This window comes from Mustela putorius, unplaced genomic scaffold, assembly GCF_011764305.1.
Source record: "Mustela putorius furo isolate JIRA1106 unplaced genomic scaffold, ASM1176430v1.1 tig00000095_pilon_pilon_pilon, whole genome shotgun sequence".
Classification (NCBI taxonomy): Eukaryota; Metazoa; Chordata; class Mammalia; order Carnivora; family Mustelidae; genus Mustela; species Mustela putorius.
The window spans coordinates 22,960,439-22,976,371 of record NW_025421280.1 but is presented as its reverse complement, the minus strand read 5'-3'; the positions used below and the strand labels follow the sequence as shown (position 1 = coordinate 22,976,371).

General features: G+C 57.3%; 1 protein-coding gene across 1 annotated transcript; it reads right to left on the bottom strand.

Annotated features, from left to right (window-relative positions):
• Nucleotides 1-5,412: 5,412 nt before the first annotated feature.
• NCKIPSD (NCK interacting protein with SH3 domain) lies at nucleotides 5,413-15,654 on the bottom strand. The gene is made up of 13 exons (XM_004760707.3): nucleotides 15,371-15,654; nucleotides 12,750-12,859; nucleotides 12,300-12,504; nucleotides 12,020-12,110; nucleotides 11,343-11,833; nucleotides 9,913-10,083; nucleotides 9,700-9,786; nucleotides 9,475-9,613; nucleotides 9,314-9,394; nucleotides 9,063-9,191; nucleotides 8,846-8,938; nucleotides 8,537-8,709; nucleotides 5,413-6,306 (listed from the first exon to the last, which is right to left on the bottom strand). Exons 1-13 carry the CDS (start codon nucleotides 15,644-15,646, stop codon nucleotides 6,103-6,105), a joined length of 2,250 nt encoding a protein of 749 aa, XP_004760764.1. The 5' UTR covers nucleotides 15,647-15,654; the 3' UTR covers nucleotides 5,413-6,102.
• Between the last annotated feature and the right edge of the window lie 279 nt (nucleotides 15,655-15,933).

The following is a 15,933-nucleotide window of genomic DNA, read 5'->3' as shown; positions in this document are numbered from 1 at the left end:
TTCAACTCCAGACCTGCCCCTACCTCCTAGCAACATAGCAAGATCCCTGCAGTTCATCCACTGTCTCTTCTTTTCAACTCTAAGCTAGAGGGTCCATCTGGGGCTCAGAAACCTGGGTTTGAGGCTGCTGTGGGATAGATGGAGAGTCGCCCAGAAGACCAGAGGGCAAAGGCTTTGCAGAAACTGCTCTCTAGGACATGTTGGCCTCTCGCATCCTGGCTTTTCCTTCTACCCTGTGTTTGCCCGCTCTTTCCCCCTCAGTCAGGTACCTTGCTGGAAGAGAAAGCCAGAAGACCTGGCCAACCCATCCAGCTAATTATCCAATAGTTCTTTGATCTCACTGAGATCTCCATCATTTCTCAGCTCCCCTGTTCCTTACCTTTATCATTAGCTTTATAGAATCCCGTGTTAGAACAACTCATCTGCCCTGCTTTTCTGAGACAAACATGAGCTAAAATCTAAGCCCACTTAAAAGAGACTAACTGTGGGACACCTGGGTGGCTCAGTGGGTTAAGCTGCTGCCTTTGGCCCAGATCATGATCCCAGGGTCCTGGGATGGAGTCCCACATTGGGCTCCTTGCTCGGCAGGGAGCCTGCCTCTCTCTCTGCCTCTGCCTGCCTCTCTGCCTGTTTGTGTGCTTTCTCTCTCTTTCTGACAAATAAATAAAATCTTTAAAAAAAAATAGACTGTGTATTCCTCACCTCTGGAGCAGCAGAACATTATAAGAGAAAAACATCTTACATTCATGACCACAAATCTCAATGTTATATCGGAGGGCATGGCCAGTGCTGTTAAGGCAGGAAAAATAATAAAAAGTTATGAGGATTAGAAGATTAGAAAGAAAAAAGTAAAACTTATGCACAGGTAATAGGGCTGTGTGTATGAGAAATTTGAAAGAACCTATAGATAAGTTATTAGAGTAAGCTTAGAAAAGTTCTTGAACACAAGATCAATATATAAAAATCAGTTGGAGGGCACCTGGCTGGCTCAGTTGGTGGAGTGTGAAACTCTTGGTCTTGGGGTTGTGAGTTTGAGCCCCACACTGAGTGTAGAGATTACCTAAAAATAAAATCTTTAGGGCACCTGGGTGGCTCAGTGGGTTGAGACTCTGCCTTGGGCTCAGGTCATGATCTTAGGGTCCTGGGATTGAGCCCCACATCGGGCTCTCTGCTCAGCAGGGAGCCTGCTTTCCCCTCTCTCTCTGCCTGCCTCTCTGCCTACTTGTGATCTTTCTCTCTCTCTCAAATAAATAAATAATCTTCTTAAAAATCTCTAATATAAATAAAAATGAAAATCAGTTCTAATTTCTATATATCAGCAACAGAAAATAAAAATTTTAAAAATATGCCATTTACAAGAGCATCAAGTAACAAAATGCCAGGAATAAAGCTAATGAAAGTTATACAATGACTCTTTTACACACACACACACACACACACACACACACTCACACACATTACTGAAAGAAATAAAGACATAAATGGAGTGAAGAGCTGTGTTCAAAGATTGGAAGATTCAATATTGTAAAGATGCCATTTCTTCTAAAATTGACATGGACATATGGATTTAATGCAACTCCAATAAAATCCCGGTAAGTGTTTCTGTGTGTGTGTGTGTGTTTGTAGACTGATAAACTAGGTTCTAAAATGAGGGCCAGGAATACCCAAGACAGTCTTGAAAACCAAAGGAGGACACCTTCCTCTACTGGGAAGCTACAGAAAGCAAGACTATGGTCCCAGAGCAGGGACAGACTGCTAGAACATAATCCCGAAGACAGGCCTAAAGATTTGTGGAAACTTGAATTTTGACGAGGGTGGCTCTTAAGAGTCAACATGAAGGAAAAAATGGGTCTTTCAAAAAATGGCGCCGGCTCATTTGTATATCCATGTAGAAGAATTTAAATGAGAACCCTACTTCATACTACCACATACTCAATTCCAGACAGATTTGACAGTAAAATATGAAAGGAAAGAGAACACAGCTTTTAGAAGACAACACAGAAGAGCTTCTTCATACTTTAAGCAAAGATTTATTAAGATACAAAATGCACTAACCACAAAGAAATTCCTGGAAAAAGTTACAACTCTTACAACTAAGAACATTTTTTCACCAAAAGACAACATTGAGGATGGGAGCAGATATTGCAAGATAGACAACCCAAGGACTCCTATGCCACAGACATGCCACAAATCAACGAAAGAGAGACAACCCAGCAAATGAACGGGCAAGAGATTTGAACGGGTTCACAAATAATCCAAATAGCCAGTAAACTCGTAAAAAGGTACTCAATCTCTTTAGCCATCAGGGAAATGCAAGTTTAAAAGCAAATACTATGATGGTGTACTGGAATGACTTTAAAAAAAAGAAAAGAAAAGAAAAGAAAAGAAAAAGCTGACAATACAGTTTTGGGAACAAGACGGAGGAGCTGGAACTCAGTATGCCTGGAGGGGGGCATACATTGGTACAACTACTTTGCAAAACTGTTTGGAGTGTGGGCTTTTAAGCCTGCAGTTCCACTCATGAGAATATACCTCCAATATAATGCACATGTGCAAAAGACAACCTGGGTAACAACGTCCCTGACGGCACTATTCGTAATAGGTAAGAACTAGAAACTGAGAGGTCATCAGCAGTGAGTAACGGAGGATACATCCCACACAACTTTGGCGGTGAACACACTGCAACCACATACTAGGACACGGACAAATCTCAGAAACTTAATGGTGAATGAGGAAGCCGGACTAAGAGTTTATACTGTATGGCTTCATTTATGTCGAGTTCAAATACAGGCGAAACTTACCTGTAATTCCCTCCAGGGAGGACGCATGTGTCAATGAGGGAGAGGGGGCACACACCAGTGGGCTTTGGGGACTGGTGATCTTCTATTTCTTGACTTGGATGGTGGCTGTACTAGCATTCTTTCCTAATTCATTCAGTTGTACTCTCTGTATACTGCACTTTTCGTGGTTACGTTATTTTTCCATAAAAACAAGAAAAAAAGGAGCACCTGGGTGGCTCAGTGGGTTAAAGCTTCTGCCTTAGGCTCAGGTCATGATCTCAGGGTCCTGGAATCAAACCCTGAATAGGGCTCTCTGCTCAGCAGTGAGACTGCTTCCCCATCTCTCTCTGCCTGCCTCTCTGCCTACTTGTGATCTCTGTCAAATAAAAATCTTTTTAAATTCTTCTTTTTTTTTTTTGTCAGAGAGAGTGAGCACAGGCAGACAAAGAGGCAGGCAGAGGCAGAGGGAGAAGCAGGCTTCCTGCTGAGCAAGGAGCGCGATGCGGGACTCGATCCCAGGATGCTGGGATCATGACCCGAGCCGAAGGCAGCGGCTTAACCAACTGAGCCACCCAGGTGTCCCCAAATAAAAATCTTTTTAAAAGAGAGAGAGAGAAAGAGGAAAAAAAAGGTTTTCACCTGTTTGGAGTGTCTGTACCTTTCGGGGACTGAGCAGGCATGTGATCTTCACCCAACGCCTTACCCTGGAGTTGCCTGATGCATGAGTAGCCTGTGGTCCATGGGGTTCGTCCCACAGGCAAGGTGCCAGCACCTCTGTGTACCCACTTCTACCCAAGAGCTCAGCCCAAACCCCCATCCCTCAGTGCCCCTCACAACCTTCTTTGAGTTTTTCTTCTCGGCCCCATCCACCAAATACTCCCATTTGAGTGGCTTAGTTGTCTCTCTCTGCCCTCCAGCCTCACCACATCCCACATTTACCATCCTTCCAAGCAGCCAAAGAAAGCACAACTCCATTCTTGCAGACTTCCCTCGCTGAGGAATTCTGTGACTAACCATCATTCCCCCTTATGGTTGTAATTTTGTGTTTGGAGAGCACCATCAGGGTGTCTGCTGAGGGGGTCGCAGAGCTCTGGATTCTCTCTGAGCACGTTTGCTGCCAGAGGCCAGTATTTAACTCTGTCAACGGGGGCTCTTGTGTCACACACATACACACACACACACACACACACGCACACCAGGCTTACCCCCACCCACCACCCCAGGGTTATACTTTGCTCATAACAGCTGGCAGTATGGAGACAGAGGGCACAGCACAGCCCTGCCCTTCCAAAGTCAGTGTGTGCATCACGATAGGGGACAGAGCAAAGCATGGCTGCTGTCGCACGTTCCTGCATCGGTTTCCTGGGACACCTGTGCTTTTTATGGAATTACGCTCTCTCCGAAGGAGCACCATCGTTCTCTGCTTTCAGCTTTCCAGTGAGGAAGGAGTCGTGATTGGAAGGCCATGGACTCGGGATGTGAAATGCAAGGCAGAAGGCCCCGAGAGTGGAGGAGTAAACAGGTTGTGCCTCACCTTTCCACTGGGGGGCACTGTCGGCCCCTTTTCTGGTCCAGCAGGGGAGCTTAGGTGCTTAACCGACAGTCAAGAGTTAAGCTCGGGGGGGGGGGGGGGGGGGGGGGGGGGGGGGGGGGGGGGGGGGGGGGGGGGGGGGTGGGGGGGGGGGGGGGGGGGGGGGGGGGGTGGGGGGGGGGGGGAATTAAAAAAAAAATAAAAATAAAAAAGAGTTAAGCTCGGACATCCCTCATCAGCCTCCTGAGCTTTACTTCCGTTGAGTTCACTGTCACATGTTCCTGCCTCAGATTCCCAAGGACCTGTGTCCAGGGGACCCCACCCCTTGCCCTGACCTTTTTGGTGCTTCTTGCTGGATTACAGTCCTGTTGGGAAAATAGTGGAACAGCCCTTGGCCTTCAGCGACCAGAAGTCACGGTATCAGTAATTCAGGATATGTGGGAGTATCGGATGAGGATCGTCCTGGGTGAAAAATGGAGGGAACTAATGAAAACCACTTCTGCCTGGTGTCTGCCTGTGGGCTCCTGACCCTTCCCCATTTGTGGCCAGAGCCTTCATTAACTTGGGAGCCCATAAGGAAAATGAAGCTTTCGCCAGGTGGTCCCCAACTGTCCGCCAACAGTAATGCCAACTCAACCCCATGTCTGCTGAGGTAACTCTTTTTGCCCCCACTGTTAGGATGGAACTTCTGAGGCTGCAAAATGAGGGATCTTGTTGGACCCACGACAGGCGAGCAAGGGAACAGAGCCAGGCAGGGCCTGCATGTGCTGGAAGGCTGCCGTGGGGCCCGCTTCATCTGAGAACAGCTACAAGGGAGAGGGTTTCACCAGGGGAGAAGTGAGGTCTTCGAGGGCAGTCACCTGCAAACAGGCCGCAGAGCACTCATTGGCTTAGCTGTGGCCAGGGAGCAATGGGAACTCGGGGAGAGAGGCTGAACAGGGCTCAAGGGACCTTGATGGACAGGCCTGTTAGGGACCATCCGCTCCCCAAGCTGGAGAAGTCAGGGCAAGCAAGTGACAAGGTCCTGAGGCCCCAGCATCCCCAGCCCATCCTGCCCCACCCCAACCCAGGAGCATGCGGGGTTGCGGAGCACACAGCCTGTTTCCAGATGCCTGTGATTTATTTCCGAAGGTGAGCTGCAGCACACGGGAAAATACACATGGCTTTTCAGTCTGTTTTTACAGAGAAAATAGACTCTCATTGGCCTTCTCAGTGCCATCATGCTCTTCTGCGGAGCTCCAGAAGAGATGGCCCGTCACTAAGATTCTGTGCTCAAAGCAGCAGCTTGGCCAAGACCTCTGGGGTGGGAGCAAGGGAAAGCGACCCCCACGGGGAGGGGGAGCATATGAGCAGCACTCACTGTGAAGCTAAGGCAAAGAACAGAGCTGGCAGAAGGCGCCTCCCCTTACCCTAAGGACATGGCTTGCTGAGGCCCAGGACCCAGACTAGGCAGGAGAGGGACGGGGACTCTGGGCCAGCCTGGGGCAGCAGCAGGACTCTGAGTGTGCATCTGTGTTGAGGGGAGGGGGCATGCTGAAGAGGCAGCCTACCAGGAGATGGAGGGGCTTCAGCTCACACAGGCCCTCTGCCCCAGCAGAGCTCCCAGAGCGTGGTCCCCAATCCCGCACTTGGCCCCTCGCATTGGCTCTCCTTCAGGTTGGGCGGGGGCCCTGCTTAGGTCCCTTCCACCACCACCTGCCCCATGCTGTCTGTGCAAAACATTCTGAGGGCCACACCTCCATGTCCCCTGCACCCTGCCCAGGGCTGCAGGGAAGGGAGGGAAGGAAGGCGCTAGCTGGGGTCCTCGCCCAGCTCGGGGAACTCCTTGCACATCTCTCGGACAATCATGCGGTCCATCTGGCCCTGGGGCGAGGCTTCCTCTTCGGTCAGGATGCGCCGCAGGGTGGCCTGCAGGTCGGGGAGCCGGTGGCGGTGCTGCAGGTAGGGCGTGGAGCGGATCACCGCGTGCATCAAGGACAGGTACTCCACGCGCAGCTGCAGGAGGAGTGGCTGAGCTCAGGGACCCAGGGGAGGCACTGCCACTGGGCCCGGACAGGAACAGACCACCACGTGGGCCCCCGGGGCCATGGACCAGCTCACAGCACGGAAGATCAAGGCCATACCCTCAGCACCCACCCTGTGCCTGGCCCAGACGGGCCCGTAAGAGCCGCCGAGCAAATGAATGGCTGGACCGTCCCAGACACAGGCAGTCCCAGAATGGGTCAGCCCACGGGAGTCCTGGCTCGGAGAGAAGCAAGGGCAAGCGGCCAGCTCCTGCCCACCTTTACTGTGCGGTCAGAGGCCCCCTGCTGCTCACTTCCCCCTCTCACTCTGAAGATCTCACTCACACCCACAGCTTCAGATACTGACCCATGTTCACACCTCTGGCCGAGACCCGTCCAGTGGGCTCCAGGTGAGAACATCCACTGCCCACTTCTCGTCTCCCGCAGCCCGCAGAGACACCTCTGCTGCACACATCCACCATCACACTCACGACCTTCCCCGTCTTCCGCAAACAGCAGGCTTGCTCATGGTTTGTTTTTTTGTTTTTTTGTTTTTTTTACTCGCTCATGTTTTTTTCTTACTAAAGAGCACACCTGTCCACCTAAACGCACAGGCCAGAAACACAGGTGTCCTCTCTGATAAGCCACCCCTACCTTCAACAGCCCCTCCAGTCTGACAGCCCAGTTGCTCCTTCTCCTCACTGAGACACCCAATCCACTGACCCTCTTTAAGCACTGACCTGTGCTTAGAGGAGTCACTTCTTCAGGCAGCGTCACCCTGTGCCCCCCAAGCCTGGTCAGACTGTAGCACCTGCAAATCCGCTCCCAGCGTCTAAGCAGTGGACAGCCCCAGGGCCCTGCACAGGCCCAAACCTCCTTTTCTACCATAAAGCTCACACGGACGTGCGGCACGGCCCTGCACTCCGGGCTCTTTCCTCTGCTACATTCACGCACCCTTAAGGAAAAGCCCACCTTCTTCTCTCAGTTCTCCGGATCTAAAGCGCCTACACAGCCGGCCTTGTGCTCCGTGGAGAAAACAAGCGGTCTTTCAGAAGGCTCTTGTCCTCCCCTCCGAGCATCCGCATCTCACCCATCCCCACCAGAATGAGCTGCCCTGGCTCCCCCTGGGGGCTGGGGGGGCATCCCAACACAGGCCTGGGCCGTCTCCCACTGCCTGGTCTACTTGGCTCCTGCACTGGCCCACGCTCCTGAACACACCAGCCATTTCTTGATGCTTACTGGATCATTCCCTCCGGCCCAGAAACCTGCACCATCATCTTCTGCCTTTAAAACACTTCTTGACCGGGGCGCCTGGGTGGCTTAGTTGGTTAAGCAAGTGCCTTCAGCTCAAGTTATGATCCCGGAGTCTTGGGATCGAGTCCCACATTGGGCTCCCTGCTCAGCGGAGAGTCTGCTTCTCCCTCTGACCTCTCCCCTCTCATGCTCTTTCAGTCTCTCTCTCTCTTCAAATAAATAAATAATTAAAAAAAAAAAAAAGCACTTCCCGACCTATCTCCCTCCCGCGGCCCTCCGCTCTTCTGCTCCCTTCGTAGACAAACTCACAGGCGTTGTCTCCGCTTACACCTTCCAATGTCCACCCCCCACTTCCCTCCAACTTCAGATTCTCTCTTACATGTTCCATTCGGACCCTCTTCCCTCTACTCTGCGGATACTGCTTGTCAGTCACCTCCGGCCTCTGGGGGGCAATTCCAACCGCAATCACACTTTGGTTGCCTAACAGAAGGCCACGGCAGGCTTGGCACTCACCTCTGATTCACAAACCTGACCTCGTCCCCCATGGCCATGGCCTCTCACTGCCCACACAGGCTGCCCTGACAGCCGTGGCTGCTTCCTTGCAAGCTTCCCACCAACCCTGAGCTCTCAAACAGTCTAAGCGACATGTCGGCTGTCAGTCAGGTCACATCCCCTCCTCTGAGATCATGAGCTCCTGCCGCAGCCTCTGAGGCCTTGTGGAAATGCCCCTCCTCCTGCCTGACCCCCGGCTTCCTCCACCCCAGCTCCGTCCGGGCAGCCTGGCCCACAACCACTCACCGGGGTTCCTTTGGGTCTGGGCACAGCCGCCATGGTTCCTAAGTGGCCCCCACGCTGACCTGGCTCCAGCTGCACCCCACGCCCCGTCTCCGTTCCATGGCCTGTCCCCCGCTTCATTCCGTTTCAGCCTCTACACAGCTCCCACCCCTGCCCCAGCCACCTCCGGGCACCTTGTCTCCAGGCGACAGGTCTGCGATGTGGCGCACGGTGATGTCGATGAGCGCCATCATGTCCGTGTGGTAGAAGATGGCGGCTGTGGCAGGGCTGGCGAACACGTCCTGCAGGAACTTGAGGATGGAGTGTGGCGGCTGCGGCTCATGTTTGAAGATGCGCACGGGGTCATCTAGGAGGCGGGAGGAAGGGCTCAGGATGGTCGCTGCGGGGGGGTGGGGGGGCAGTCCAGGCCACCGCAGGGAGTGACGGGTGTCACGGAGGCCAATGACAGGGCAGGGGTGTCGCACGGATTCTCCGGCCCTCACCCCCTCTGTTCAGCAACAACAGCAGCTTCTCAGAGAAGATCTTGACGTTGGAGTGTTTGCTCAGGGCGGTCATGATGACGTTCTGGTCAGGGGCTGAGGAAGGACATGGGTATAAACCAGTGCATGGGCACCAAGCACAAAGCGGGGAGAGCCCCCCACCCCGCCGGCCCCCACCCGCCCTCCCCTTCCCTTCCTGCCGCCGGCCACCACCCCCCACCTGGCAGGTGCAAGTTGAGAGCCAGAAGCAAGTTCATGCAGAGATCCGGCAGCTGCTCCGTGGTGTCCAGGGGCAGCCCATCCTCCACGATGCTCAGCAGGAACTGGGCGAAGGGCGTGCCCAGGTGCTCTGGGGGAGGGGCGCACACAGTCTGAGCCCCACCCAAGCACCCACCCCCTGGGTTCCTGTCAGCTGGGGGCAGACGGTCCCAGACTCTCAGGCTCCCAGCAGTGGGGGAGCTGCCCGCTTACCATAGTGTGCGTACGGCACTGCCTCACCCATGGAGAACACCATGGCCAGGATGAGGGCGGAGTAGCAGAGCTTCTGGTGATCTGGAGGGCAAGGCAGGCGGTGAGAGCCCGTCAGGCTGGTGGGGACCCACCACGGGGCAGGCGGCTCCCCCTCATCTCACCCTGCGTGTCAGTCTGCATGTCCCGCGCCAGCTCCACAGGCAGCACAGACGACACGAGTGTGGAGATGATGGCCGCATCCAGGCCGCACATGGCGCCGAAGCACTTGAGGAGCAGCAGCCGCAGGGACGCCCGGTGCTCCTGGCGGGAGACCCCGTGCGCTCAGTGCCCGGAAGCCCCACGTCTGCCCGGCGCCTCCACGCCCCGCCCCCATGCCTCGCACACACCATTTGGTAATAGGCCACCAAGGCCAGGACAGACTCAAACTCATTTCTCTTGCACATTTTCTTGCAAACTTCAGGGTCGGCGTCAGTCTGCGGGGAGGAGGAAGCGCGACAGACTCAGCGGGAGCCGCGCAGTCACAGGAGAGGGAGCGGAGTACACGCAGGGGAGACTCCTGAGCCCTGGGGGGAGGACACCCGTGGGCCCCCACCCCGCACCAGGATGTGCAGCAGCTCCTCCAGGTAGCAGCGGATGACTCCCTCGTCCTCGTACAGGGCCCAGCTGCGCTGCTGGGCATCGTCCTTCCGGCGAGCCAGGTCTGCAAAAATCACCTCCAGCCGCTGCTGGTCATGGCAGACCTGCCCGGAGGGCAGGGCAGTGCTCAGGTCCTGGGTTGGGGAGAGAAGGAGGCAGGATTCAGCACACTCCTGGGAGCTTCCTGGCCCATCCCCATCTCCAGGAAGCCCCCAAAGCTGGGAAGTCCACCCAGATCCTGAGGATGTCACAGGCATGAGCTCCAGGCCAAGCGTCCCCCGCCTCACCTCCCAGAGCTGCCCCTGGTTCGTGTCCTTCCAAAGCCTGGGAGGGACCAGCCCCTGGTTCTCTTTCATCCTTCCCCCTGCCCCGCCTCGAGCTCCCACTAAACACCTGCTCCCATGACCCACACCTCAACAAGGAAACTCCCAAGGGCAGCGCCCCACCCATCCCATCCCCCCTCTGCAAGTACCTCCATCGCCCCCAGTCTTGATAACCTGCTGGGACCAGATTCTGCACGAGACACACGTGCGGGGTGCCCTCCAACAACCCGCCTCTCATGCCAGCCCTGCGTAAACATCTTCGTGTGGGAGGCTCCCGACTCTGCCACTGCCTGAATGTGACTGGGATGCCGCACAACACGCCACCAGGCCTTGTCATCTCCCCACCTTCTGTCTCCCAGTGCTTCCTGTTTGACAAGCACCGGCTGTGCCCAGCACAGACGACCCTGCTGACCTGCTGCTCCACCCCCTGCCCACGGCTGCTGGATCCTGGGGCTCTAAGGAGGGACCTTGGGCCCATCTGGTCCCCATACCCTCCAATCCTGCTTCCTGATCAGTGCCCCAACCTTGGCAAAGGCTCCCACTGGCCCCACAACGCCCACGCACCTGACTCACACCTGCGTCAGCACCAAGGCCTCCGCCACAGCTCTCGAAGCACCCACTCCTCCCCATTGCCAAGGCCAGCAGGGCACTCCCCTCTCCCATGCCCTCTGTCCACTCTCCCCCTGCAGCCAGAGAAGACTCTGGGCCACTCACATCTGGTCTCATCCGTCACCTGCTCCGCATCGCACCTTCTCCCACACCGCCTGTTCCCTTGCTCCCCATGTTACAGCCATGCTGGCCTTGTTTCGCTTCTGCCCGCGAGCCAAGTGTGGTCCTGCCTCAAGGCCCTTGCCCAGGCTGAGCCTCTGCCCGGAATGCTCTCTCTCCCTTTCTCCCTTTCCCCTCCAGGGACCAGTTCAAAGGTCACCAGCACCTGGCACAATGAAGGCCGAGCCAGAGCTCAGCACATGCCTGTCAAGGGTTGACACAAGGGTGAGGGCAGGGATGGCGCGGGGGAGGCAGGGCGACCCCAGGGCGGGGAGGCCCTGGGCCCAGCCGCCCACCCTCACCTTGCCCTCTACCAGCGAGAGGAGGACCTGCTCCATGACTGGCGAGCTGGCCGGTACGGAGGCCTGGATGTGACCCACCACGACGCCAATGGCCACGCGGCAGAGCTCGTGGCTCAGGCCGGTGTTTCTCCGCACAAGCTCCATCAGCTCTGCCCCGATGGTCCTGGGCACGGCAGGCTCAGCCACCGCCTTCTCGTCAGTGGTCCCCAGGCTCAGGGCACCCAGGGCCTCCAGTTCATCAGGGGCTGAGGCCGTATCAACTGCCACCTCCTCTGTAGGGGGCTCGGGGGCTGGCGCCTTGGAGGGAGGGGGCTGCGCTTGGGACACAGTGGTATGGGTGCCTCGGCGCGGCACAGGCGGGGGCGTGGGCGAGCAGCTGGGGCCCAGCTCCGACGAGCTAGAGCCGGTACAGAGCGTGTCAAGGGAGGTGCTGCTGACTGAGGAGCCGCTGGACACAGAGCTGCCCCCGGAGGGCGCGGTGTTGCGGCCGCCTGTGGGCAGAGAGCGGATGCTGTGCTGGGAGGTCCCTTACCCCTCCAGGCCCTGAGCCCCAGCCTGGTTTCTCTGCCAGACCCACCCTGCCGAGCCCAGAACCCCTAACCTTCTGACACAAGCAGACGGCCGTTCCAAGCACAGGGTGCCCATCCCCACCAACTGCCCCAACCCTGCCTTCTCACCACTTCCCGGGGCCATCAGGGCCTCTCGGTCTCGGCGCTTCACGGGTGGGGGTGGCGTGGTGGGAGCCGCTCGGCGAGGCTGCGGTGGGATCTGGGAGGACAGAAGCGGGATCTGGGAGGGCAGGCTGCTGACTCGGGTACCGGCCTGGTGGGGGCCCTGGGCTCTTGGCATGTGCTGGGCTACTGCTCTGCATCCCGGACCCGAGTGGACTCTTGGAGCCTCTGGACCCAGACTGAAGCTCCGCCCACCTCCCTTCCCCAGGGTTCCCTCACCGCATACCTGGTAGAGGCCTCCGTCTGCCCCGAGATACTCGGAGCTGGGCAGGCTGTGCTGCCGTTCGAACCCAGCTCGACACATCCCATTGGGCTGCCTGGCGGCAGCAGCATCCAAATGGTGGTCACTGGTGGACGGGGTCATAGTCGAGGGACTAGAGGCAGACGGGCCTCTGCGGGACAGGGTCTCTTTCCGGTGGTGGATCAGCTTCCTGATGGAGGGGCAGGGTAATCACTGGGCAAATGACCTTAAAACTCCCCAAGTTCTCACATGCTCCCTGTGGGATGCAGCGGGGGCCCCTCCCAGCCCAGGCTGCTCCCATCTCCCTCCTGCTCCACCCCACTCTGCCTTCCAGACATCCCCAGCACTCACTGAAGGACCCCCACCCTACCATGCTGGGGCGGGGGCGGCAGGGAGGGGGAGGGGGCCGTCCTCCTCCCCTCCCCCCACACTCACTGAAGGACTCCGCGCTGCTCCAGGCTGTACTTGCCACCATCCCGCATGGCTGCATTGTGCACGGCCTCAATGGCCCGGTCAATCGCTTGGAGGACATCCTGCTCCAGGCCCTGGGTGGGAGCAAGGGTGAGAAGTTAGACCTGGGGACCTAGGGAGGGTGAGCCCTGACCCAGCCCAGGATGGAGCCCCATTACAGCGAAATCCTGGAATGCTAGACAGGAGCACAGAAAGCTGAAGGAGAATATGAAGTTAAGGCTCTCAAAAACTGTGTCACTCAGGGAGCTGGGGCACAGGGTGGCCCCATGCTGCTGCTTTACATATGGGGATCCCAGTCAGGCCCCACAGTGAGGCTCTCAGCTGTCTCCGAACACCAGGGGTCTAGAGCAAAAACACAGCCCAGGGATCCCCAGCTCGAGACCATGAGTACATACCTAGTCTATCCCCAGGCTTGGCTCAGAGCCCAGGCTAACATGCCAAGCAGGGAGCCTCTAGTGTCTGGAACCCTTAACAAATCACTCTGGATCTTGCTGACCCTTCTTCAAACCAAGGTCACACTCCAGAATAGCCCAGTCCTCACAGAGCCTTCTGCAGACCCCGGGGATGGGCCTGAGGGACCAGCTGAGGACGGGCCAAAGGGGTCTCCTCTTTCCATCCCTGCTTCCAGCCCTCATACCCCCTAGTTATTCCAGGAATCTTCCAGTCTTGCCCTGGGAACCAGCAGTCTGTGTTTGTGGCAAAGGATGGACCTAAGAGAGGGGCCTGGCCCCCGGCCCAGATTTCCGTGCTTCCAGACCCAGCAACTCGGGGGTCTAGTCTGCCCAGCCAGACTGGCAAGGTGTGACGAGTAGGGGGTGGCCGCTGTGGGACCATCCACCTCCACCCCTCCCCTGTCCGTCATGGTCCATCAGGGTACATGGAGGTCTCTGAACTGAGGTGACGTCACTCAGAGCAGGGTCGAAGAAGCGTCCCTGACGGGGATGGACAGATGGATACAGAGGTCAGCAAAGCCCTCCAGATAGCATGGGGAATGCTAGAATGCAGGGAGACAGGAGACAGAAAGGGGGACAGAAAAAAGAAACACATATCCATAGGAAACAAGAAAGAGAGAGAAGGGGAGAGAGGGAGGGAGGAAGGGAGAGAGAGGGAGAGACAGGCAGAGGGAGACAACGCAGAAAGAAATTGAGAGCCAGAGACGGAGAAAGGCAGAGCGTCGGAATGGCAGACACAGACAGAGTTAGGGAGACAGAGACAGGGAGATATGCAGAAAGAGACGACGAGGGGATGGGAGCCTCCCTGCCCCTGCCAAGCCCCAAGCCCACTAGCCCTGAAAAGGATCTTCACAGGCCCTTGAAGAAGAGGCTTCCAACAGCCCCCAACCCCAGAGAGGCTGGGTCTGACACGCTCCCTCCGAAGCCAGCAGCCCTAGTGTCCAGGGCCCCAGTCACGCCCCAGGCACTCCTACATGGGAGCAAGCTGAGGGTCCAAGGCCCAGGGCCCATCCCCTCTGGTAAGACCAGATGACATCTCCAAATTTATCCTGTTATTTCTGTCCTGAACTGGGCTGGGACAGGATGTTTCCTAAAGACTAGGGACTAGGATGGGGCGGGGGTGTCTGGCACAGGCCAGGCTTGGAGGCTCCAGGCCCTCCTTTCCCCTGAGGTCAGAATAGACCAGCTGGAGACACTTACACCCCAGCCCCCACAGCAGGACTATTCTTGGGGAAACAGGAACTGGAGATGCGGCCTCCACTGGAAGGAAATAGGGCCATAGTCAAACCAGGGGAAGCCGTGAAGAGATCTCACTTCCTCACAACGGGAGAGGCCCCCACCCCAGGCTGTGGACAAGGAGGGATGAGGCTTTTCAATTTCAGAGAGAATTAGTCTGAAAAGACAGGGCCTGAGGCTTGGGATGGGGGGAGAGAGGTGTCAGAGAGAGTAGTGCCAGGGAGTGCCAACAGGGGCTGAGAACTTTGGTTCCAAGATGGTTGGGGGTGGTCTGAAGAAGAGCTTAGGGGGTGGGTGAATACGGTAGAGCAAAAGCCACAGACGTCTCAAGGCTTGGAGGTTTGGAGGGTCATCCAGGGGCTTCAGAGGTCAGTGGAGGAGTGAGGACATAGAGCATGGTTGAGGAAACAGGTGGTGTCCAGGGTGGCCTGGGTCTCCGTGGTGGAGGCAGTGGCTCCAGCTGAGGGTCTGAGGGTGGGAGGCAAGAGTGTGCGACCCGGTGGATCCAGGGAAAGGACTAAGGACTGATTATGGGTCTGAGCTTTCAGTGATCCGAGGAACTGATCAGAATTCGGCAGGACTGTATCTTGAATTCTACTCAGATGGAGCTTCAGATATTGGGTCTCAATGGGTCTGGGATCCCAAGGAGTCTCAGTCCCAGAGTTAGATTGCCGGTCTGGAGTCCTCAGAGTTGGCTGTCAAGGGCCTGGCCTTTTGTAGGGGTGCGGGCTCTTGGGGTCCCAGTCTTCGTGAGTCTGGGGTCTCAGGGTCAGGTGCTCAAACTCCCTATCTGCGGGAGGTCCCGGCGGGGCTGGGGCTCCGGGGTGGGTGCCGAGAGCCTGTGATGGGGCCCAGTCGGGGGACCGCGGAGGCCGAGCCGGGGAGGGGAACACTTACCTGCAGGCGGCGCAGGTAGGCGGGCGGCACGTAGCCGGTCTCGCCACTGCGCGCCCGCGCCGCCAGCCACCAGTGCGCGCTGCTGCGCTCCAACACCAGGAAGGTCTCCCCCGCGGCGAACGCCAGCGCGTTGGGCTCCGCCGAGCGGAACGCGTAAAGCGCACGATACATGGGGCCGGGCCGGGCCGCGCCGGGGCAGTGGAGGCGGCGGGGGCTGCGGAACCAGGACGCCAGGCCCGGAGCGCCGCGATCGCCCCGCCCCGGCCCGTGACACATGACGCGTGCGCGCACCAGCCGGTCCGCCGCAGCCCCGCCTCAGGAGGGGGACGGCCCCCGCGCCGATCGCAGCGCCCCCTGGCGGCTCCAAGCGGCGCGGCGCGACCGGGCGCGGCTCGAGTTAGCCTCCGGTCGGGTCCGGACCCCCAAGACTTCGAGCCTCTGAGCCCCCGCTCCGTATCCGCCCGGTGAACCCCATCCTAGCTTCTCCCGCCTGGTCCTCCGCTCAAGCCCGGGTGCTGCGATCCGTTCGACCTCCGGAAGGAGCGCTCAGCCTGCAGCCCAAC